General features: G+C 49.7%; 1 protein-coding gene across 2 annotated transcripts; it reads right to left on the reverse strand.

The window, feature by feature from the left end:
- Positions 1-8,891: 8,891 nt before the first annotated feature.
- Positions 8,892-23,771, reverse strand: TBC1D21 (TBC1 domain family member 21). 2 transcript variants are annotated; one of them, XM_003901168.5, is made up of 11 exons: positions 23,551-23,771; positions 16,448-16,555; positions 16,208-16,311; positions 13,716-13,810; positions 13,071-13,181; positions 12,859-12,959; positions 11,774-11,870; positions 11,334-11,434; positions 10,202-10,318; positions 9,426-9,509; positions 8,892-9,039 (listed from the first exon to the last, which is right to left on the reverse strand). In XM_003901168.5, exons 1-11 carry the CDS (start codon positions 23,608-23,610, stop codon positions 9,007-9,009), a joined length of 1,011 nt encoding a protein of 336 aa, XP_003901217.1. In that variant the 5' UTR covers positions 23,611-23,771; the 3' UTR covers positions 8,892-9,006. The 2 variants fall into 2 exon arrangements, with proteins under 2 accessions (XP_003901217.1, XP_003901218.1); XM_003901169.5 differs by lacking the exon at positions 16,448-16,555.
- Positions 23,772-23,808: the final 37 nt, after the last annotated feature.

Below are 23,808 nucleotides of genomic sequence, written 5' to 3' on the forward strand. Positions count from 1 at the left end.
AAAGCTTTGCCTGGGTTCTCAGTGGCCCGGAATTATATGTTGGCTTTGCAGGAGCCCAGAGCTGGCAGCTCAGCCCTCAGACCCTGGCATTCAGGGCAGAGAACGGGTGGTGATGGATGTACAGGAGGGAGAAGCAAACCCACACCCAACTCACAGTCACATCCCCAGAAGCCACTGATTCTGCAAATCTCTCTGTAGGAGCTGTCCAGGTTCTCCCGGAGACAGGCAGAGGAGGCGGGGCCCCAGGGCTCGCTGCCCACCTCAAAGCCCTTGGCCCAGTTCCCTGTGCAGACTTCTGGCACACAGGCCCGCATCCCAGGCTGAGCTCCCTGGGGCCAACCACAGAAGGTCCAAGTGCTCTGCGTTCCTGCCTATGTTTTTAATTACCCCATTTACTTCCCCATTCATCTTTCCCTTCCCAGCCCTTTCTGTACAGCCCCCAGACTAATGTGCCTCAAATCCTGATCTCACTGAAATTCCTTCCCTGTCTCAGAGACTTCCATGGCTCCATTCTGTCCAGGCTCGGCATTTAGTGTTCATACACACACCCCTCTCCAAGGGCGATGGCTTTTCCTCTCTCTCAAGAGCCCAGCCCTTGAGAACCTCCTGGGAAGTGGGTGAGCCTTCTCCATAGCCCCTTCTCTTCTCTTCTCTCCCCTGATTCCTCCTGGGCTCCCTGTCATCTCCTGTCACCCAGGCTGGAGGGTAGTGGTGCGATCTTGGCTCACTGCAACCTCCACCTCTTGGGTTCAAGCGATTCTCCTGCCTCAGCCTCCCGACTGGCTGGAATTACAAGCATGCGCCACCACGCCCGGCTAATTTTTGTATTTCTAGTACAGACAGGGTTTCACCATGTTGGCCAGGCTGGTCTTGAACCCCTGACCTCAAGTGATTCATCCGCCTCAGCCTCCCAAAGTGCTGGGATTATAGACATGAGCCATCGTGCCTGGCCCATATTGAAACAATATATTATGAATATATTGGGCTAAACACATTTTTTTCACTTTTTTTTTATTGTGGCTATTAAAATTTTAAAGTAATTGTGGTTGACTCACATTCTGTTTCTATTGAACACTGCTGGTCTTGGGAGTAGAAAACCACAGGAGAGGTCCGTGGATGGTTTTTCACAGTGAAACAGGTAATGTTTATGAATCAGGTTGAGAAAATGGAGGAGGCCTCTGATTCCAGCCCCACACAACCCTGACCCTGGCGGGGGATGAGCGCTGGCCTAATGTCCTGCCCTGTGGCCAGAGGGCATGGCTTGCACAGCTGCACCCTGTGCCACATGGACCTGGAGAGGCACAGCAGGCCCCCGCTGGTGAAGCAGCAGCTCCCTGGGTAAGCCTGTGCATGATGAGGGGATGGAGACCGAGAGCCCAGGGAGGAGGCTGAAGGACAGATCCTCTCCAGACTGCCCTCATTACCATTTGGGAAGATGACTCATCTGAGGTCTCTGCTGTCCTCAGGCCATGATGCGGGCCATTAGGACGATGATGACCACTCACAGTAAATCATATGGAACCACACTGAGAATGTGTGTGTGTGTTGAGGGGGCAGGCGGGATTCCCAGCCAGGAAAGGAGGAGTAGAGGCGGAGCGTGGGTCCCACTGCACCTGCTCACGGGGTCCTAGGGCTGCCGGGAAATGCTTCCGGGGGGACCCGAGGCTACCCTGGTCCCAAGCTCCTTCCCCAGCAAATCTGCAGCCAGAGTAGAAGGCATAGGGCCTCTGAGAGCCATGAACAACAACAGAGTCCTCCCTGACCCCCTTTCAGTCCCAAAGCAGCTCTGGGCCAGCCAGCTAGGCTTCCTCCCTCTCAGCAACACCTCTGCCCCAGAGTACAGGGATTGCCCAGGACTCTTGCAACCTGGGCAGGGTGCCTGGTCCCTGGGGCAACCGGGCCTCCCCATGGAGTCCTGGGCTTGTAGAGGAGGAGGAGCGCCCTCTGTAGGCTGCCACTCGCAAGTGCAAGCTCCACAGGAAGGAGAAGGTGGCTCGTCTTGGAGGCTGCACCTTATGTCTGTGGGAAGCCACAGATCCTGGAGAGGTCCTCTCTCCTGTGGCTACAGTTTCTTGGGTTACAAAATAATTCTGAGCCTGGCTCCTGTTGTGCCTTTCCAACAGCTACCATTTCTTTGAGTCGAAGTTTCCTGGGCTAAATGCATCATAGACATAGCGATATTACAACCTGTAAGGCATGTATTGTTATTTCTAATTTCTTGGTGAGAAAACAGAGGCTCAAAGAAGTTAAGTATATTGTCCAGGGTCACACAACCATTACCTGGAGCCCAATTTCAGAGTCCAAGGACTAACCAATTCACACTGCAGCCCACTTAGGGTCATTGACAGGAGACAACGCAGTCCTCCATGTCAGCCATGCCCATACCTAAAGAGACAGCTGCTGTCTAGTTGAACGATTGAGGCCATTAATCTGGGCTGCCCTTGTTTGCATAATGATTGCATACATTTGCATCCTATTTGCTCCCAGCCTCTGAATGCTGCACTACCAGTGTTCGGGTACCATTTGCATATTACTGCAGGTAAGGGTCAGACCTTTGAGACTTTGGCTCTTATTAACTCCCTAAATAAATTCTTTTATGTGCTGGCTTAGAATAGAACTTGGAATGCTTAATTCTAGAGTCAGTCAGCTGAAGGGCACTAAGGTGGGAGTGTAGGGAGGTCTATTCCAGAGCTCCTGGAAAGAGGGCAGCCATTGGTGTGGTCCAGGGAGGAGAGTAACAGGAGAATCGACTGCGGAGACAAGCTCTGCTCCTGGACAGTGCCCTGCACAGTCACTCCTGTCCTCTCTGGGCCATAATCACTCACTGTGAGGACTTCCTTGAACTCCCTCTAAGTGGAAGGAAGGGGTCAAACCAGCTGATCACTAATCCCCCTTCATTAAGCTCCTGTTCTGAACTCAGGTGTTCTCATTCCTGATCGCACTTTAGAACCACCTGGGAGCTTTTGAAAAAGACCAGTGCCCTGGCCCCACCCCCAGATATGCTGGTTTAATTGATGGGCCCTGGGAATTCGTTATTTTTAAAAAGCTCCCTTGGTGATTCTAATGTGCACCCAGACTAAATGTTATTGCTTGTGACTCCGCCCCCCTACGCTTGCCACCAGCCTCCCTCATTTCTGGTTTCGAATCTCTTCTGCACTACAAGCTCAGCGAGTCCCAGGGTCTGGCAGGACAGTTTGGAGCTAGTGCTTTTGTTTGAGGTCCCAGAAATAAGTCCTTTTCCCTCTTGGGCAGTGTGGCTGATGGCACTTGGCACCGACTGGAAATTCCCTCCTCTCCACCTTGGTCTTGTTCCATCCAAGGGGTCTCTGCCCTGGGGACTGGTCCAGAGAAAGGTCGGCAGGGGCAGGGATAGGAAAGAGAGGCTACTTCTGCACAGTCTTCCTCCACCCTGTCTCCCAGAGCTGCGCGGCTCTCCCCTCACACACTTGGCCCACCCCAGCTGCCCAGGCTTTGCTGCTGCTGCTGCTATTGTGTGGGAACTGCCAGCCCCATCTTCGGTCCCCACACTCACCCCTGCAGACTGACTTCCTGCAACCCCAGATCCCCAGCCCACTCCCCATCCTGGAGAAGGAATGCAGAAGGAATGTTCAGAGCCTTGTTTCAAAACAAGATGCAGTAAACATGGCTGCGTCTGGGCCCTCCCACACTTACTGGGGTCATCAAAAGCATGGACAGGGATGAGGGAAGTAGGGCAGAGCCTCCTGCACACATCACCCCCGTCATCCAGCCCTGGACCATCTCGGCCCATCGGTGGGGCTTCTGTTGCCAAGGGTGGGGTGGCCTGTGAGATGAGGGCCTGCTCTGCAGAGGACCAGACAGGAGACTCAGTGTGGGCTGAGGGAGGATGGCAGACGCCAAGTGAGGCTGTGGGCAGGGAAAGAGGTGAAAACGGAAGCTGCCCAAGAGCCAATGCCGCGGCATAATGGTGGGGCCCTGGGGTTCACCCATTAGCATTCAAATCCTGACTTTGCCAATCACTAGCTGTGTAACCCAGTGCCTCAGGTTCCTCGCTGGTAATGAGAGGGCAATAACTGCACCTGTTTCTGAATTTGAATTCAGTCATGAGGGTGAAATCAGAATCAGAATTCTGATTCTGTTAGATAAAGCATGTGAGTGCTTAGCACAAGGCGTGGAACATATTAATTACCCAATTAGTACAGCTTCTGTATAATTGTGAGGGCAGGGGTCACGTGATCTTGTTCGTGACCTCCTGAAGCTCCAGCCCACTGACTGTCCTTTGGAGTTGGGTCCTGAGCAGTGGAGGCCCTTCCTGGTAGCTCTGTTCTTCCTCCTCACTGACCAAAGGTCTGGTGGCTTCAGGCCAGGACTGGGTTCTACTGGCAAGCCTGAGGGTGGGTGCAGAAGCCCACCCTCTTTCTTCCTCTCTGAGGGGGGAAACACAGACCCTGGGGTCCGGAGAACTTGGAGTTTTATCCATGATGCCTCTGTGCAGTTGTTAGTGGGCAGAGAGCTATTATCCTAGCTTCAGGAACAAAGAGTGGCCTTGGGGTCATTCAATGTAGCCAGAGAAGAAGGAATAAATGAATGAATTCTCCAGGGAAGACGCTTAGAAGAAGAGTGAAAGAAAGAGAGGTGAGAGTGAGAGCATGGAAGGAATGCAGCCAATCCAATCCAAGCTTTCATATCTGGCTCAGGACTAAGTTTTGGAAAGCTTGGACAGGGCCTGGCTGCTTCCATTTTCTTTATCTCTATGCTCATGGCCACGGTGATTCATTTAAAGATATTATGTCTAGGTCTTGCTCATTGGAAGTGTGCTGGGCACTAGTTTTTTCAGAATGAATTAGTCACTGCTTTCATCTCCACCATGATTGCCCTCATCACCACTGCCATCATCAATATCAGAGCCCTCCCCACTGCAATCCCCTTCAGTCCCTTCCTTGAATCTCACATCTTTTCTTCTGGCGCTACTTAAGGAATACCATTAGAAACAGCCAGTTTTTGTTGGCAGAATGAAAGTCAGCACTATTGTCACCACCACCAGTGATGGCATCATTACCACTGACAGATTCTATATCACCTCTGCCACTGATGTCACCATCACTAGCACCTCCACCATCATAAATGACATCACACCTCTGCCACCAACACCACCATATAATTAGCTTCACCACCATCACTGACGTCTCCGACATCACCATCACCATCACCACCATCATCTCTGACATTACTCTATTGTGTTATTGTCACGGAATCCTTGAGGTGTTACTTTTCCAGCTGGAAACCTCTCTGGACAGTGACACCTTTGCCTGGTTTTGCTTGGGCCTACTGGGCTTGTTTGCCCACTCAGCCTGGCAGGCTGCATTAGGCTTGCACTATTGGCCTGGCGCCCACACCTGCCAAGGGAGAGCCAGACATGGAGTGTTGAGGGGTGTGCAAACGAGTGAATGTGGGGTCTGGCCACTGCATACAGCCAGGCATGCCAGCTGTGGTGGGAGGGGCAGCTCCAGATGCTGGCATGGGCGCTGGCTCCCTGCAAGGTGGTGGCTGGACCAGGAGTACCACAAGCAGCATCCATGGCTGGCACAAGGGAATGCAGTCGTGCATGGAAGCTTGGGGACACCAAGAACCACAGAGCCTCAAAGAGGGTGTCACAGCCCTGGCTCAGGGAGCTCCTAGGTCTGGGCTCCCCAAAGGGCTATAGCTCTTTTCTCCTTCTCTCTTCTCTCCTTCCTGTCACCTGCAACATGGCAAGCAGGGAGTGGGTTTCAGCCCTGTTTGTGTTATAGCTCTTTCAACCCTGCCATTCGGTGGATCTCAAGTTCTTGTCCGACATCCAGGAAGAATGAGGCATGTGGACAAGTGGAGGGTGAGCAAGGCAAAGAGTTGCTTTACTGAGCAACAGAACAGCTCAGAAGAGACCCTCAGTGAGTAGCTCCTCTCCACAGGCAGGTCATCTGGTAGTCTGCCTGAGCTGGCTGAGTCTGGCGGTTTTTATGGGCTTCAGAGGGGAGGAAGTATATGCTGATTGGTCCATGGGTGGCCACGGGCAGGCCCAGAAAAAGCCCCATAGGTTGTCACTGCAGTCCACGGAACTGGCAGCCTGGCCCACAGGCCTCAGAACGTCCCTGGCCTGAAGGTGGGGTTTCACCAGGATCTGCCCCCTTCCCACCCAGGGTCTGCCTGCCTCCTGCTGTCATTAACCTGCCATCCATGGTGCCCAGGCTGTTCATGATGAGGGGTGCCTGCAGGCCCATGCTGAGCCATCCTTAGCACCCCCTCAGTCTCTCAGCCTCTCTTCCATGCTTGTTGGTGCCCAAAGTCCAGAGGGGGGCCAAGAAGGCATGGGGCTGGCGTGTCAGTGCTGCCCAGGTGTGCACACACCTGGCCAGGTTGTGACAGCACCTGGGCTCAGCCACAACTTTGCTCCGAAATCAGAGTGGGCACCAGGAGTGGAGAGAGGCCAGGCAGTGGGAGCAGGCAGTTCCGAGTCTGTGGGGGCATGGGGGTTTCCAGGGCCCCCAAGAGTGCAGAGATGCCTGGGTCCACAGCCGTGGCAGGGTGGCTGCAGCTGTGCCTGGGAAGGTGGGGCTCCCACCCCTCCAACTAGGAAGGGGGCGGGGCTCCTGCCTGTTTCCGGCCCCCACTGGCTCCATGGAGCATGCAGCCCTCACTGCGCCTCCCCCACTGCAGCTGGCATCATGGCAGTGGCTGCTCCAGATGGGCCGCCACTGCCATCATTAGAGCAGTCCAAATGGTCTAAGACAGTACTCAATAAATGCATCCTGAAACAAACTAGACTATCATAACACAAACTTAGGCTCTAGGATTTCAATGCTTCCTATGGTTCTCTCTGGAATGGACCCTACTAGAGAAAAACAACACTGGGCTGTATAAATTATAAACTAAGTGAGTTCACTAAGTGAGCCAGAGAAGGGGGAATAAATGAATGAATTATACAGCCCAGTATTATTTTTTAGGACCTGCATAGCAGCATGGTGGGAAGATCCTAATCTACAGTCCACCGGGCTGGGAGTGCTGCAGATGAGTTGAGAGAAGCTCCACTCTTCCAAGATTGTTACTTTCATCACTGTATCACCTGGAATTTATCTGAATCCGGATCAATTAGGTGTCAAGACTGAATCCACCTCGTCCTTAAGACCTAACAGGTTTTCAAATAAGTGCTCTAGTAGACAAGAGGCTCCTTGCAGATAGCACAGGAAATGATGTGAGGTTCAATGAGGGGGGCTTGAGAGGGGTTGTGCGGGGAGAGGGATCTGGGATCTACACCCAAACTTCATCCACTGGGCTTCTGGGAAGGACCATGTAATAATAGTGCTCCAGTGATTTTAAAAACAGGTTTGGCAGCAAGTGGTCTAGAAGGTGAGTTCTTAAATTTTTGTTTTAAAATAGATGTTTGGCATTGCGTGTAGGTCCCAACAAAAAAATGATCGGCCATCTAAAGTCACCAGTCTAAAAGAAGCATTAGAAAATGTTCATTTGATGTTTCTATTGATTCTTCTCTTCCCAAGGCCAAAACTAGCTCAGCAAGATGTCTTTTACTCTGGTTCTCTGCCTCTCTGGCAAAATGCAAACACAGCTTCATCCTTGGAGAACTGTCTTTCATGCAGGAATCCTTATTTAAATAAACTGCCTTAGGAACATAAAAGCAAAGGAGAAGTGTAGTATATGAATTTACCCATGTGCCTTCCTGCCCAGCTAACACGAGCTCTTTAGCCATGCAGAGAAGATGTTGCTGGGGGGACAGTCCCTCATTCTTCAGCATTCCTCCCTGACCTTCCAGCAAAGATACAGCCGCTAACAGACTCAGAACCGGTCCTGGATAGGAGACTGTCGCCTGAGGGGAAGGAGACCAAGCACTCACTGGGGACATAATGGCTTTGGAGTGATGGTCACTAAGAGTGCCAGGATGGGAGCAGAGGGAGGGGCAGTTGGCTAAAGAGTGAGAGGGATGGTCATGCCTTACCTCTAAGGACCAGTTCACAGCAAAAACAAGGGACCCTCCGACCCATGTATAATGTCAGCCCTCCTGAAAACTTATAGTCACTGGGCAGGGCAGTGTGTATGTGTGTGCGTTTATGTGTGTGTGTGTGTGTGTGTGTGTGTTGCTGAGCAGCTCTGGGGGCACACAGCAAGCCCCAACCCTCCTGCAATTTCAGCCTCTCCAGCCCATCTACATGTTTTCCCTCAGAGGGGCCAGCCAGAGCATGGGGCAGGCTGGGCAGGGGCTCAGGGCTGTGGCATAGCCCGGGGGAGCAGGTGTGATGCACCTTTTCCTCACGGAGCAACTGACTGCCTGGCCAAGGACAGAGTGCATTCTCAAAAAAGATTGATCAAGGCTGGAAAATAAAATGTAGCTTGAGGACACATTTACAGGCTGATAAATGAAGGCACAATTATGAGGGAGCCTTTGAAACCAGGAAGGGAATTGCCTGCTCGTCAGATATTTCTCCCTTCCAGGCCAGCCCCTTCCACAGACTAGCAGGGAATCTCTGGAAAAAATGACTTAATTGTGCAACTGATATGGGGGGACTCAGGGGAGCAGTGGGAGTGGGGTCAGAGTCCCAGGACCAGCCTTCCTCTCAGGACCTGAGTCCAAATGAATTAATCTTTATTAAATGTGCTCAATTTTGTCTTCCACGGGGGTCTGGAAATCTCTCAGAGTTGGTTCTACTCTAACCATTTGTTTCCAGATGTGGATCCACTGCAGCCTTGGAAAACCCTCCACTGAGGAGGAGCCACTGACCCAGTCTCTTCCAGTAAGCACCCTCCCTAGCCTCAGAACGTGTCTCTTAGCCAGCTAGCCTCTCTTCCTATCCTACGACCCTGTCTCAACCCTCACGTGCATCCCAGCCCCTGAGGTCAAAGAAGACATAACGCCCACCACAAACCATTATTCCAGAGGACTGTTTATATTGCAGCTGTTTTATCTACTCCCTCACTCCAGTGCCCCTGACCTTCATCCTGCCCATCGAGGGCATCGGTCCACTGTGGGCTTTGGTGTCCTCAGAGGAAGAAATCCTTTAATGTCTGAGGAACCTAGGGAGGAGGCAGGTGGGAGGTGCACAGACATTGGTCTGTCACTTTCATTCTTCAGTTCTTCTAAGCAGTGACATTCTCCTGAGGCCCTGGGTACCCAGACCCACTGGGATGGACACGGAATGCGGTGGGGATGAAGGCCATGCTGTCAAGTAGCACAGCCTGCTCAGGGAGGAAGGAGCTACATGTGCAAACAGAAAGAAGACCATGAGGAGCAACATGCGTGGGTTGGTGGTAGAGAACGCGGCACAGTCTGTGTCTCTGAAGTTGAATGTGCCTGCCATGGGCTGTGTTTGGGAGATCAGGGTAGGCTCCTTGGAGGAGGAAGAGGAGGAGGAGGAGGAGGAGAAGGAGGAGGAGGAGGACAAATCACTGGGGTAACTTACATCCTTCTGGATGAGCTCAGCATAAACCACGCAGGCAGCGGAGATCAGCTCATCAGCATCAAGGTCAATGAGCTTGTTGCAGGCCTGCGCAGGAGCATGGAAGCTGTTGTGGATGGGGCTGGGGCAAATGTCTCCCTGCACTCTTGGGCACAGGCAGCTGCCTGCAGCACCCAGGGAAGAAGGATGCTGCTCACAGCAGTTGCTGAGGACCACCTGACCTCTCCCCAGCCTGCTTGGCTCAATGCCTAAAATTTGATATTTGGGGGCAATGGTAAATGTTAGCTTTCATGTTAGGCTCTAGGGAGTCCTGGAGTTCCACCAAGTGTCTTAGGGTCTTCGAAGGATGACTTGGTTTATATTTGGGGTGCCACCTAAGATTTGTTTCTTCCAACAAAGACTTCAGTAGCTTTTTTAAAATGATGGAAAACTCTAGGTCCTTCTGCTTCAGGAATATCCCAGGGCCACAGGGTTGACTGCGAGATGGTAGAGCTTAATGGTTAGGGAGTGTTCAAGGCCTCCGTTTCCTCATATGTTAACTACGAGTGATGACGATGGTTATAGCCTCTCTGTGTCAGGCTTGTGGTGAGGCTTAAATGAGCTAGTCTATTAAAAGCCCTTGGCACAGTAATCCGTACCTTAGCTCTCATTGCCCTTCCTGCCTGGGGGGAAAAGGTGGCACTGGTGCCCAGCACCCCATGAGCCCTGGTCTTGCAGCTGGGGTGGGGTGTCAGGGCCTCCAGGAGCTGGGCTGGTGGCTTGCCCGAGGGTGCTCTCACCAGGAGGATGTCGTCCCCGCCCATGCTTTCCTGCAGCACCTGCTCCCGCACCATCTGTAGCATGCTGTAGGCCACCAGCACCTGGAAGTTCCTGCAGGGCTTCCCCGTCAGCAGAACCTGTGGGTCAGGGCGTCTCAGTCTGGGCCCCGTAGCCTGAGACTGCAGATGCCCTGAGGATGGTGAGGTACCCACCAACCACGTGCCCGGGGTCAGCCATTCCTGGGTCTTGCTGCTGACTTGCTCATTCATTCATTCCTTCCTTCATTCACTCACTCATCCATTCACTCAGGCATGTGCTCACAGGTACCCCTGACTCTAGGCATTGTGCTGTCTTATGGGGGATTCAGAGATTGAGGCTTCAGGGAATTCATTAGATAGAGGAAGGGGAGGGAGGCAATGAGGGGTGGGAGACACTAGGAAACTGTCGAATTTGAGTGAGGTTTTGGCAAGCAAGGGTTGATGGGAATTAAATGACACAAGGGTGTCACCAAAGGCCTGGGTGTAGTCATGGACTTGGGCATGGAGACCAGCCAGCCAAGAGGGAGGGACAGGCAGGTGGGAATAGATCTGTGGGACCCTACATGTCAGGTGGATGGTTGGGCTGGACTCTGCAGGCAGCAGCGGCCATGGGAGGGCAGTGATGGGTGGGCGTGGCATTGCTCAGGGGGTTCATCTGCTGATGGCTCTGGGTATTGTGGTCACAGGACTACAGGTGTCCTTGGGGACCCACCTTCTGTGAGAGAGTTCCACAGGAGCAGCACTCTGGGGAAGGGGAAGGCCAGGGCTGGGGGGACAGCTGGGGAAGTGGAAGCGTGGGGAGGCCACCTGGGCAGGGAAGCAGGGAAGTGGAGCTGCAGGCCCAGGCTCCCACCGCACAGGCCAGAGGGCCCTCCTGTGTTGACTGCCCACAGAAGGCACAGCCAGTGAGGCCTTTGTGTTAAATGAACATATGGACAAAGTGATGCTCCAGCTTCCTCCAGCAAGATGGGAGCAGGGTTGCTGACCCAACAAAACCCCAAGATACTGAACTCCATCCAAGCCAGAAGGAAAGGGAGACGCAAGGAAGACTTGCAGCTTCCACTCTGCCCGAGGGGTGGAGCCCAGCCTGATGATCCCCGGTTGGGCACCTCACCTCCCAGAGCCTCCAGACGTCATCGAAGGACTTGAAGGCACGCTGGAAGCAGAAGCAGAACCAGGGGAAGAGGGACTGCACAGCTCCTGCACCCTTCCCTTCTGTGGGGAGAGAAGCTGAGGCTGTAGTCAGGGAAAACACACATGATGCAGCAAACACATGCAGATGAGGCCAAACTATGGAGCCTGCAAAACACTTGGGAAATACAAAAAGCTTGCTGCCCTTTTTCCAGCTGCCCTAGGAGATGGTTTAGAGTCAACTTTCAACTGTCCAGACTCCAACCCCATCCAGATAACCCTCTTCCCAGGGCCTGGAGAGGCAATCAAATGACTCTGCTGCTCTCCAGCCCCCCATGATTAGGGACGACAGTTGGGTCCCAGCCCCTCTCCCATGCCTACCCTGGGGGGTGGGTGAGGTGGCAGGAGGTGGGAGCCACTCACTTAGGTGCTCAGCAAACATGGGGTCCAGGAAGGTGATCAGGGTGCTGAGCATGTCTAGGTTCTTGCTCACGCCAATGTTGATGACACAGCTGTGTTCCTGCACACGACGGTGGGAGACAGACCGAGTCCTCCTGGGCCTCAGGGCACTGTAAGAGTCAACTCTGCTTCCCCCAGCTTCACTTCTGGAGGCTCTGTGTGTCTATCTGTGCGCTGGGCCCCCATGTCTCTACAAGTCTGTGTGTGTGTGTGTGCACATATCTGTGTGACTGTGATCTGTATGCAAGTTTGTCTGTATATGTTGTGCACCTCTGGGTGGCTGTGTAGAGAGAGTGTGTGTGTGTGTGTGTGTGTGTCTGTGTGTGTAGTAGAGATTCTCAACTGCAGTTCACAGTCTAGTGAGTCCGGTTGCCCAGTTCTTCCCTCACACAATAGTGTTGGGGCAGAGCCGACTGGGACAAGGGAAAGGCAGCAAGCACATTTGCAGGGATGGTGGGGTGGAGGGAGGCATGAGGGAGGGTTCTGGGCAGCCTCTCACAGATCATGAGGAAAGGCTTTCCAGGGAGGTGTTCCAGGGAGCTGCACCTTCAAAACCTCTCAACTTGGACTGTGAGGGAGTTCCTGGGAACTACTGAGTTTCCTGGTGTGCCTGGAATTCAGGTTATGTGAAGGGAACAGCCCTGAATAACTGGCTAAGGTTATTGGATTTTATTCTGGAGGCCACGGGGAGCCATTGAGGAAGGAGAGGTGAGGAGGGAGGAGAGCCGTGCTTGGGGAAGAAAATGCCAGGAGAGGGCGCCATCCCTGGGCCTGGCGGATTCATGCTCTTTCAAGGTTTGTTGAGAGGTGGACCCAGAGCTTTTGCTCCATTTCCCTTCTCCACTTCAATGCCTCCCCACCGCCACTACTTTGAACCACTGGGTTTAGCATCACCCTCCCAGGCTCCTCTGAGACCCAGAAGACTGGAGGGAATGGTTGGGGTTGGAGGGAATGGCTGGGGCTGCCAATGCCTGCCCAGCCTCAAGAAGTTGTTTGGGGAGTAGTAGGGGGTGGAGAGGGGCATCCCTGAGCTCAGGCCTTGCCCTCACCGTTTTCTGCAGGAAGAACTGGAAAAGCCAGAAGGTTTCGTGGTCGTGCTCCACCATCAGCTGGAAGAGCATCACCATCTCATGGAAGCCCTGCTGGTACTCTGTGGCAAAGAGGGGGTTGGGGAGGAGGGGCTGGGTGGGAGGGCCTGGACCCTTGGCTTAGGCTGGGCCAGGTCCCGGGAGGGCATTGACAAGGGGAGGCTGAGGCTCACCTGCCTGCGTGTTGCAGACGTAACTCAGGAGCAGGATCTTCTCTAGCCTCTTCTTGTCGATGAGGACGTTGCCCAGGGGGTCTTTGTCGTAGAGTTTCTGAATGTCACGTGCTAGGTTGGAAGCAAGGGGCAAGGGGTGGCACCAGATCACATCCAGCAGGGCTATGGGTGAGTTTCTTCCCCTACTCCAATGGGCAGGCCCTAGGACATCCTGGAGGGAGAGGGAGCTGTGAAAGGTACATCAGCCCCTGCCAGGCTCAGTTCTTCACCACACCCTGAGCTGTCTGTGTTTCTTCCCACCTCCAACCCTTTGATGAGGCCATACCCTCAGCCAGGAATGTCCTCCCCCACCCTTCCTCTCTGTCCAGTTCAAATCCAACCTCATTCAAAGCCAAAGAAAGGAGAGAGGAAGACCAGGCAGCAGGAACGTCATGCGCCCAGGGAAACATGGTATGGGGCATCTAGGGCCACACAGGAGAGACTGGTGGGGTAGATTAACCAAGGTTCAGCTGGCAAAACTCCAGGCATAAGTCAAAGCAACTCCCAGGATCCTGGAGCCATCCCTCCCTGGAAGTGACTGAGAAGGGGGCAGAGTCGGCTTCAAGCCCTCCCTCTGCCTAGCCCTCTCCACCCCACTTTGCTCACCAATGTTATTGCGAGTCTCTATGAAGTTCCGGTGCAGGTTTTCCAGAAGGGGCTGAATCTTCTCATACATTTGGCATAAGGCCTTGTAGTTTTTCCTGTGAGAACAGAACTGAGGCTGAACAAGGTGGCTTTCCCCTTCTGATAAGTGGAGAACGAGCAGCTGCAGCTACCTGCGATGCTCTCCCTAATCTCAACCTGTGCCACCCTAACTGTCCTCCAACGTGCACCTGGAGTGCAGAATGGAGACGATTTAACCTCCTGGGCTCTGTACTCCAAACACTGCACCTGAATCCTGGCTCTACACCTTAATAACTGGGTGTCTGCCACTGGGGGCAAGCCTTGGGGATGTCATTTTCCATCTCTAAGCCTCAGTTTCCCCATCTGTAGAATGGGCATAATACTGGCACCTGTGCCTAAGAATTGGAAGTGCTGAGTGAGGCGGTGTTTTGTCCTCATTATTAGAATATGATTAGTTGGTATCGCTGGCTGCATGGTGGCCTCCAAAAAAACATATCCATGTCCTGACCCCTAGGACCTGTGAATGTAACCATATGGGGAAAAGAGTCTTTGTAGATGTGATTAAGCTGAGAATTTCCAGATGAGATCCTTAACTTAAGACTTTCCAGGTGGACCCCAAATCCAATGACATGTGTTCTTATAACACACAGAGAGGAGAAGGCCTCACGACCACGGGGACAGGGAATGGAATGAGGCACACCAGCCGAGGAACACTGGGAGCCACCAGAAGCTGGGAGGTAAGGAAGGGTTCTACCCTAGAGCCTTTGGAAGGAGCCAACACCTTGATTTTGGGCTTCCAGCTCCAGAACTGTGAGAGGACAGGTTTCTGTTGTCGGAAGTCACCCAGCGTGTGGTACTTGCTAAGGCAGCCTCAGGAAACCAACACAGGTGAGCTCTTGTCAGAGCTCCCGAGCCTCTCTGAGCTCCCCAGCCCGGCCCTCACACCCCCGTCCCAGAGTGACCCCGGTCACTCTGGCTGGCCCCGGCATGTGAATCTTTTCCACATCCTGTCTGGATGCTCTCTTGGGGCTGGGCCTAGCTCCTGCTTCAGGCTCCCAAACCCGTGAGTCCACCTCAGGCTACGCCGTGATACAGCCACAATCCAAAGGAGTCCGTTCCCCTGAAGGGAAAATATTCAGCAGTGGAGTCAGTCTTCGGAAAATATTCAGCAGTGGAGTCAGTCTGACTCAGCCAGTGTGTACGGAGACCTCCCACGGACAGGCAAGGTCAGGAGAGGGCCCAAGACAAAGGCAAACTGGCGGCAGCCTCTGCCCTTATTTGCATTCAACCTGGGAGGGAAGACACAGGCTCCAGTCTCACTACTGTGGCACCAAGTGCCTGGGGTCTTGGAAGTGCAAGTCAAGGGCCTCTGGCTTGAGGGAGGGAGCATTCCTGTCAAAATCATAAAAGCTACTCATTCCTCCCCTGTGCAAGGTGCCTTACCTGTATTATCTGATTCAGCCCCCACAACCACTCTGTGAAATAAACTGTAACCCGAATTTTATGAAGGAGGAGGCTGAGACTTCAGCACTGAAGTTCTTGGGCAAGTTCACCCAGCGTGTAAATCAGAGTGCTGAAATTTGAACCCAGTTTCCAAATCCAAGACGGTCCAAGTTCAAAGCTAGTGTGTTGTCTACTGAACCAAAGTGCCTCATCCCTGGCTCCCTTGGGAGATCTGGGAGGGCTGCTTGGAGGAGGCGCACTATGGGATATGGGCCTTGAAGGAAGGGTGGGCTTTTGATAGGCGGATGATAGAAATCCATTGTGGAGGAAGGGGAAAGGGTGAACCAAGGACAGAGGGGAGTGCAAATGTGGTCTGTGCTGGGGCAGGGGTGGGGCAGGAGCGGGCAAATGAGGAGTCAGTGAGGCTGTCAGTGTGGTTGGAATGTCAGGCTCTGGGATAGTGGGCGATGTGGAGCTCGGATCAGGAAGTTTTTGGAAGAGATGTGCTATTTGAAACATTACCAATTATACCACTGGGAGTGTTTCATCTAAGGACACGGGCAGCCCATACGGGTTTTGTACCTTCCCCCTGGGCACTGGGAGGAAACACTGGACACAGGCGGGGAGTGGGGAGACTAGACCCAGGAGGCAGCTCAGCCACAGGGGGCAGGGAGGAGGTGGAGTTGGGGTGGCACCCAGGGAAGCGGGTGGCAGACTGTGTTCAAAGGCTGCTTCAGAGGGAGAATGCATAGACCCTAGGGAAGGATGGGACTTGGGGGCCCAGGGGTGGGAGGAGTGGCTGGGACCAAGCCCATGCCTGGCAGTTGGTAGGCTGGTAAATGGAGCTCAGGGAGAGAAGGCACTGGCATGAACTGGCCGCACCTCCTGTGTGCTGTGCCTGGGTCAGGAGGCGTGGGGTTCCTCTCGGAATGAGAAGTTGCATGGGGGCAGAAGACAGTCTGCAGGCTGGGGAGGCAGCACCTGCCACCTGCAGGCCCTCTCCCGTCCCAACAGGGTCTGGAGTGTTCTACCTCCTCATGCTGTCCACCGTGAGCCGCTCATCCTGGGAACTCTGCCATGAGAAGTAGCCCGTGAGGAACTTCCAGGCTTCAGTCCTCACGAAGGGGTGCAGACCCTGGGGTGGGGGTGGGAGGTAGGGGTCATGGGCTCTTCGATGCCTACCGAAAGGGCCTCATCCAACGCCACACCTGCCCCTTGCCCGTCCATGCTCCCAGTTCCAGGGCAAGGCCAAGGGTAGCTTGGGGACCCACCCTTTCCAGGATGTTAACACAAATGAAGTCCCGTGACTTGGCCAAGTGGCCGTTCTCATCAAAGAAGCTGTCCCATTCCGTCTTGTCAATGGGTGGTTTTCTCTTCACCTGGCAAAAGCAGCAACCAGTTCCACCTTATGTTAGGAGCCTTCAGCTTTTAAGTGTGATTTTAAATAATACGTTCTGGACTTTGCAATATGAATCAAAGCACACAGCCCGACTTACTTCTGGAAATCTATCTTGAGGACATTACTAAAAATATACAGAAAAAATCCTGTATGCACAATAACTTTCATTGCACATTACTTACCAACATGAAAAATGCAAGCACTCTAAATGTTCTGCAATAAGGGGGTAGTTAAGTAAACTGTGGTTTATGTGCTCAATGGAATATTTTGAGGCATATAAATGTTGTTTACAAGGAATGAATAATAATCTGAAAAAATACAAATGTTAACAGAAAAAAGCAGAATACAGAATTGTGTATCTAGCATGTTCTCTATGTGCTATACTCTGTAGTACAACTATGGCACTCATAGTAATACCTCTCTATGTATTGTGTCTGTTATGTATTATAATAACACCCCGCATAAACTCTAATATATAATGCATTGACTACTATAAAGTTGTTAGAAAAAGACTGAAAAAAAACAAAAAAGTCCCCCCCACAACTAAAAACAGCAGTGATTATCTTTGAGTGGTAGGAAATAAGTACTTTTTGTCCTTTTTCTTGTTTTTTTTTTTTTTTTTTTTTTTGAGACAGTCTCACTCTGTTGCCAGGCTGGAGTGCAGTGGTGTGGTCTCGGGTCACTGCAACCTCCGCCTCCCAGGTTCAAACGATTCTCCTGCCTCAGCTTCCTGAGTAGCTGGGACTACAGGCACACGCCACCACACCCAGCTAATTTTTGTATTTTTAGTAGAGAGGGTGTTTCACCATGTTGGCCAGGATGGTCTTGATCTCTTGGCCTCAGGTAATCCACCTACCTCAGCCTCCCGAAGTGCTGGGATTACAGGCATTAGCCACCGCACCTGGCCTTTCTTGTATTTTTAAAATTTTCTATAATAATGTATACTGCTTTGATCATAGGAAAATATAAAATAAGCATTAATTAGACACAGTTATGAGCTCCACTTTACCTTTCCTGGAAATGTAAAATGGTTCATTATGAGGGATGGTTTCTGCTTTTGATAAGGGAGTGTGTGTGTATGTGTATGTGTGTTGTATATATCTGTGTGCTATGTGTATGTGGACGTGTGTGTGTGTATATGTGCTGGAGAGAGGTGAGTGCACTGTATGCAAAGTAATTCAAAATGCTTATAAAACAATAACTAGGGTCAGGTGCAGTGGCTCATGCATATAATCCCAGCACTTTGGGAGGCCGAGGCAAGTGGATCACTTGAGGTCAGTTCAAGACCAGCCTGGGCAACATGGTGAAACCCTGTCTCTACTAAAAATACAAAAACTAGCCAGGCATGGTGGTGCATGCCTGTAATCCTAGCTCCTCAGGAGGCTGAGGCAGGAGAATTAAGTGAACCCGATAGGCAGAGGTTACAGTGAGCTGAGATCATACCACTGCACTCCAGACTGGGCAACAGAGCACATAATAATAATAATGTCTCTAATAATAATAACAACAACAACAACAACGACAACGACAAAAAAAAAAAGTGAGGGTTCCTGTTGGAATAAGAGAAGATTCCTTTCTTCCTGGGGTATTCCCTTCTACTGGAGAGAAGAATATCTTGGAATGCCACATCGCAGACATAAAGATGTGCTGATGGACAGAGCTGAGGAGACAGGTAAATATACACACTCCCAACTTCCCATTAGTATACATCTGAATATGTGACTCAAAATTAAATTTGCATACAAATCACTTAAATATCTTCTGCAGGTTCAGATTCTGATTCAGAGGGTTTGGGGTGGGGCCCAAGATGATGTATTTCTAACAAGCTCCTGAGTAACAGGTGATGCTGCTGGCCCACAAACCACATGAGTAGTAAAGTATTAGAAGGTAAAACAGGCCAGGCATGGTGGCTCACGCCTGTAACCCCAGCACTTTGGAAGGCCCAAGCGAGCAGATCACTTGAGGTCAGGAGTTCGAGACCAGTCTGGCCAACATGATAAAACTCCGTATCTACTAAAAAAAAATACAAAAATTAGCCAGGTGTGGTGGTGGGGTGCCTGTAATCCCAGCTACTCGGGAGGCTGAAGCAGAAGAATCACTTAAACCTGGGAGGCGGAGGTTGCAGTGAGCCAAGATCATGGCACTATACTCCAGCCTGGGTGACAGAGCAAGGCTCCTTCTCAAATAAATAAATACAGAAATAAATGAAGGCAAAGCAGCCTTGTTAACTAAAAATCAGAGCCCACAGGCCCCAAATCGGGATAATTTCCACTAACTGTATGTTTGATGGAAATGGATTGAGAAACACATTCTTTAATAACTCGTGCATGCCCTGTCATCTGGACCCAAATAGGACATATGGGCCAAGAAGTTACAAATCTCGGTGTGGTCCTAACCCTGGGAAGCAGGGTCTGCCCTGATGTGTTCCGCACCTGCATAGACACTGCCACTCATCAGAGCGAGCTTTCTGCCCCTCTGACTGTCATCATGTTCTCCCAACCTACACTCATTCAGAAACTGCAACACTCAGCATGCGATGTGGCAGGAAGCAGAAGGGAACAGGCAAAGCTGGGCTGTGTCCCGGGATCCTTAACTATAAAAGGAAATGCTTTAACTTTAGAAATGCATTTCCATAAGGATTTTAGTCAATTTGTCCATTTCTATAATAAAGGCAGCTGTGATTCTGGTGGAGACTGCATTGAATCCGTAAGCCAGTTTGGGAGAACTGATGACACTATTGAGTCCTCTGACCCATGAACACAGTATATTTCTCCGTTTATGTAGGTCTTTTAAAATTTCTCTTGGCAGTGTCTTGTAGTTTTCAGTGTCTACGTCATTCATATATTTTGTCAAATTTATCCGTAAGTATTTTATATTTCAGAGGCTACTATAAAAAGCATCATTTTAAAATTAAAATTTCTAATAGAAATACAATGTACTTTTATATATCGATCTTGTATTCCTGCAACCTAGTAAAACTCACTTATTAGTCCTAGTGGTTTTCTTGTGGATTCCATGGGATTTATGACATAGACCAGGGGTCAGCAAATTGTGATCCATGGGTCAAATGTGGCCTCCAATCTGTTTTTCTAAATAAAGTTTGATTAGGACACAGCCACACCCACTCATTCATTTTCGTCTGTGGCTGCATTCATGCTATGATGGCAGAGTTGAGTAGCTGCAACAGAGATTGCATGGACACAAAGCCAAAAATTCTATTGTGACCGTTGCAGAAAAAATTTGTCAACTCTGACATAGATGAGCATGTTCATCTGTGAATAAAGGCAGTTTAACTTCTTCCTTTCAAGTATGGATGCCTTTTATTTATGTTTTCTTGTTTTACCGCACTGGCTAGAACTCAAGTGCAACGTTGAATAAAAGTGATGAGAGAACACATTCTTGCTTTGTTCCTAATCTTAGAGGAGCGGCATTCAGGCTTTCATAATTCAGTATAATGTGAACTCTAGGCTTCCTACAGATGCCTTTTATCAGGTTGAAGACAGTCCCTTCCCGTTCTAGCATACTCAGAGTTTTTAATTAGGAATGGATGTTGGATTTTGTCAAATAGTGTTCTGTATCTATTGAAATGGTCATATGGCTTTTCGTTTTTGAGTTTGTTAGGATGGTAAATTACACTGAATAATTTTGAATGGTAAATAAGCCTTGCATTCCTGGGATGAGCCCCACTTGGTGATGATGTGCTATGCTTTTTATACATTGTTGGATTCTATTTGCTAAAATTTAGAATTTTTGCATCCATGTTCACAAGAATCATTTGCCTGTGAGTTTCTTTTCTTGTAATATCTCTAATTTTGGTATCAGGGTAATGTTGGCCTCACAGAATGAGTAGGGATGTGTTTCTTTTTTTTTTTTTTTTTTTTTTTTTTTTTTTTTTTTTTTTTTTTAGTTTTCTGGAAGTGTTTTTATAGAATTGGTATCATTTCTTTTTAAAATATTTGGTAGAACCAGCGAAGTCATCTGGGCTAAAGTTTTCTTTGTGGGAAAGTTTTTAACTACAGATTTCATTTCTTTATTAGATATTAGGATGGAGTCAAAAGAAATTGCTTTATTTTTTACTTTAAACATTAGGAATTTAAAGGAACAGGACATCTTCCTTCTAACTCACTTTAAAAAATAAAAGCAAGCAATACAGGAAACAATAAGGAATTAATAAAAGCATAAAGCATAAAAATGATAGAAATCCAAATAAATTAATTATGAAAATAAATGCATTACATTCTCTTATTGAGCTGTAAACATTAAAAAGCAATTGATGATGTGCCAGACACTGTTCTAAGCACTTTATATATATCAACCCATTTAATCTTCACAAGTATCTATGAGGTGGTATAGTTCTTGAACTGTTTTACAGATCAGGGAACTGAAGCCATAGGAGGGTTAATTAGCATATCTGAGACCACACAGAAAGTATCAGAGCTGAAGTTTGAACCCAAAGCTGTTTGATGCAAGAGTCAGAGGCCTAACCCTAATGCCATGCTGGGGGTGGGAGGGGCAGTGGGAAGGAATTAAAAGGCAAGGATTTTCCACTCAAATAAAAAATATGTATCTTACGTAAGCTGTGAACAAAAGAAATACCTTAAAATCAAATGTCCTACAATGATTAAAAAATAAACGACGAACAAAGGTATGAAAAAATGTCAAACACAATGGAGAGGTAATATTGAAATTAAAGTAATATGCACAGCACACCATAACAAAACATACAGCATCAACACAACAAGACAGAAATAATTAGAAACATCACAAGAAGACATCTGTTGAGTATTCAGAGACTTTGCATCTCTAAACCTCTACCTGCAACAATTGGCCATCTGCCTACTTTGCCATGGTTGAATTTGTTTATAAAACGTCACTGCTTCTTCCTTCTAGGAAACTTCATTTGTCTACACCCACCAGTTCCCTGTATCTTTCCAAACCTCAGCAAACTATAGGCCACCCAAAAGACTATCTAAGACACTTGCTATTAAGCCAAGGACCAGAACAAGAAGGCTGTTGACCCGTAGAAGGCCAAGGGGGAAATGTCACTTAGAAGCCCCCTGTCTACATGCACACTACCTACCTGCCTATGCTAGAAATCAGAGAATGTGTATCTAGGCTCCTTTAACATGATGGAGATTGTCAGCACAGTGGCTTCTCAAATCAACCTTCATCTTCCCATGTTCCTCTGTTCTTTGCTCAACCAACCTATTAACACCCTTTCCCATACACTGGATATAATGAGCTGGTAATCCAGGAGGGGAACTATGCAGTTTGCGAGGGGCTGGCTACCTCCAGCTCTGCAATGGTGCCTTTCCTAGTCTCCTGGGAAGCATAGTGCTAGATAGAGCAGCTGTGGAAATCTCTCACCTTCAGGGTGTGTCTAGGCAGGTTAAAGTTCTACATCAGCAAATCTGAGGAAGCCTTGGCCATTCTTCCCCTGGGGAAGGGGATCAGAAGTGGGAGCCCTAAGTGGCTCAGCCCCTCTAAAAGTCTTGCTCCGCTCACCCAGGCCTGGAGCTGTCAGTGGCACAATCTCGGCTCACCGCAACCCCCACCTCCTTGGTTCAAGAGATTCTCCTGCCTCAGTCTCTTAAGTAACTGGGATTACAGGGCTCACTACCATGCCTGGCTAATTTTTATGTCAAGTTTCTCTGAATAGTCAGAGCCATAGGGTTTCACCATATTGGCCAGGCTGATCTTGAACTCATGACCTCAGGTGATCCACCCGTTTTGGCCTCCCAAAGTGCTGGGATTACAGGGGTGAGCCACTGCGCCCAGACAAGGTTCTCTTTTCTACTCCAGTTCACCTGAGGACAAGATACACTCCCAACCATAACAGGGGGTCCCCACTTCAGCAATTATTACCACACCAGGTGTGGAGGGTGTACCATCAGTACAGCACAGTGATGAAGAAAATGGTTTTAAACAGTGGTTCACAAAGCTAATTGTGCATCAGAGTCCCCTGGAGGGATGAGTTACAAAAAACACAGATCTCTGGGCTTTGTCTCAAGTTTCTTGTTCAGAGGATCTGGGGCCCAAGAGTCTGCATTCTTACAAGTTCCCAGTTGGTGCTAATGCTGCAAGTTTGGGTGCCACACGTTGAGAATATTGATTTTTGCACCCCACCTGTCTGGGTCTAAATACAAGTTAAGCCACTTACAAGCTGTGTGACTGTGGGCAAGTGACAAAGTCTCGGTGGCTCCATTTTCTCATTTATAAAAAGAAGATAACAGCATTATTCACCTCATAGAGTTGTGATGAGAATGAATGACTATAAATAAAGCATTTAGAACAGTCATCGTATATAATAAATGCTATGTGATAGTTTATTTTATTAGCCTTCTCTAAGCTCAGAGAAATGAGAAAGATATAAAGAAAATTTAAAGCAAGGCCTGGTGATAATTTGCAATAAAGCAATAACATTTAAAATTCAGGGACGGGGTGTCCATTTTGCATTTTTATGTATCACTCTCTTAATCACTATGATTAATGAGACCTGAGATTGGCTAAAGTTATTGTAATTAGTTATGATTTTGAAAAAATACTGTGTGGAAAATTTTTATGACTGAAGCCGACTTCTAACAAATAGCTGTATCTTGTAAACTGGGTTTAGAACTAGCTACTAACAAAAGCATTACTGCCACCTGGTGGCCGTATACCAAAATTGTTGGCAAAAAGCGCTGATGAAAATCTATCAGGATCTTCAGGGACGTGCTTGCAAACCTACACAACTCAATAAAGTTAGAATAGCACATTTGGGGAGAAGGTTTTGCTGGCTTGGAAAGAAGGTGAAAGGGTGCTTGGATATCTCAGTCCTGTTCTTGGGCTGATGGTAAGAGTAAGGTACAACTGCCCTTGCTCCACCTTCTATGTTAGCTCAGGGTTCTAGCTTTTCCCACCCAGCAGGGGAAAATGGTCCCAGTGTCAACCAGAGGCTGGGGAGGGAGGCACTCAGAACTGATGAAGAACACGCACCAGGATGAAGGAGGCTGACTGTCTGGCAGAGAGGCTGTTTTCAGGAGAGAGGGTGGTCATGGCCTCTGCTGTCTTCCAAACAGCCTCTGATCAGAACTCACTTGGAGCCCTAGTGATGCTTAATCAGCAGAGGAATGTGATCTTCCTTTTCGGAGATGGGTTGCATTCCCAGGAGGAACTGGCTGCTCCTGACCTCCCACACTGGAACAGGGCCGGCCAGCGGTGTGTCACAAGGCCCCCGGAACCCTCATCACAATG

The sequence above is a fragment of the Papio anubis genome, chromosome 7 (assembly GCF_008728515.1).
Source record: "Papio anubis isolate 15944 chromosome 7, Panubis1.0, whole genome shotgun sequence".
NCBI classification, from domain to species: Eukaryota; Metazoa; Chordata; class Mammalia; order Primates; family Cercopithecidae; genus Papio; species Papio anubis.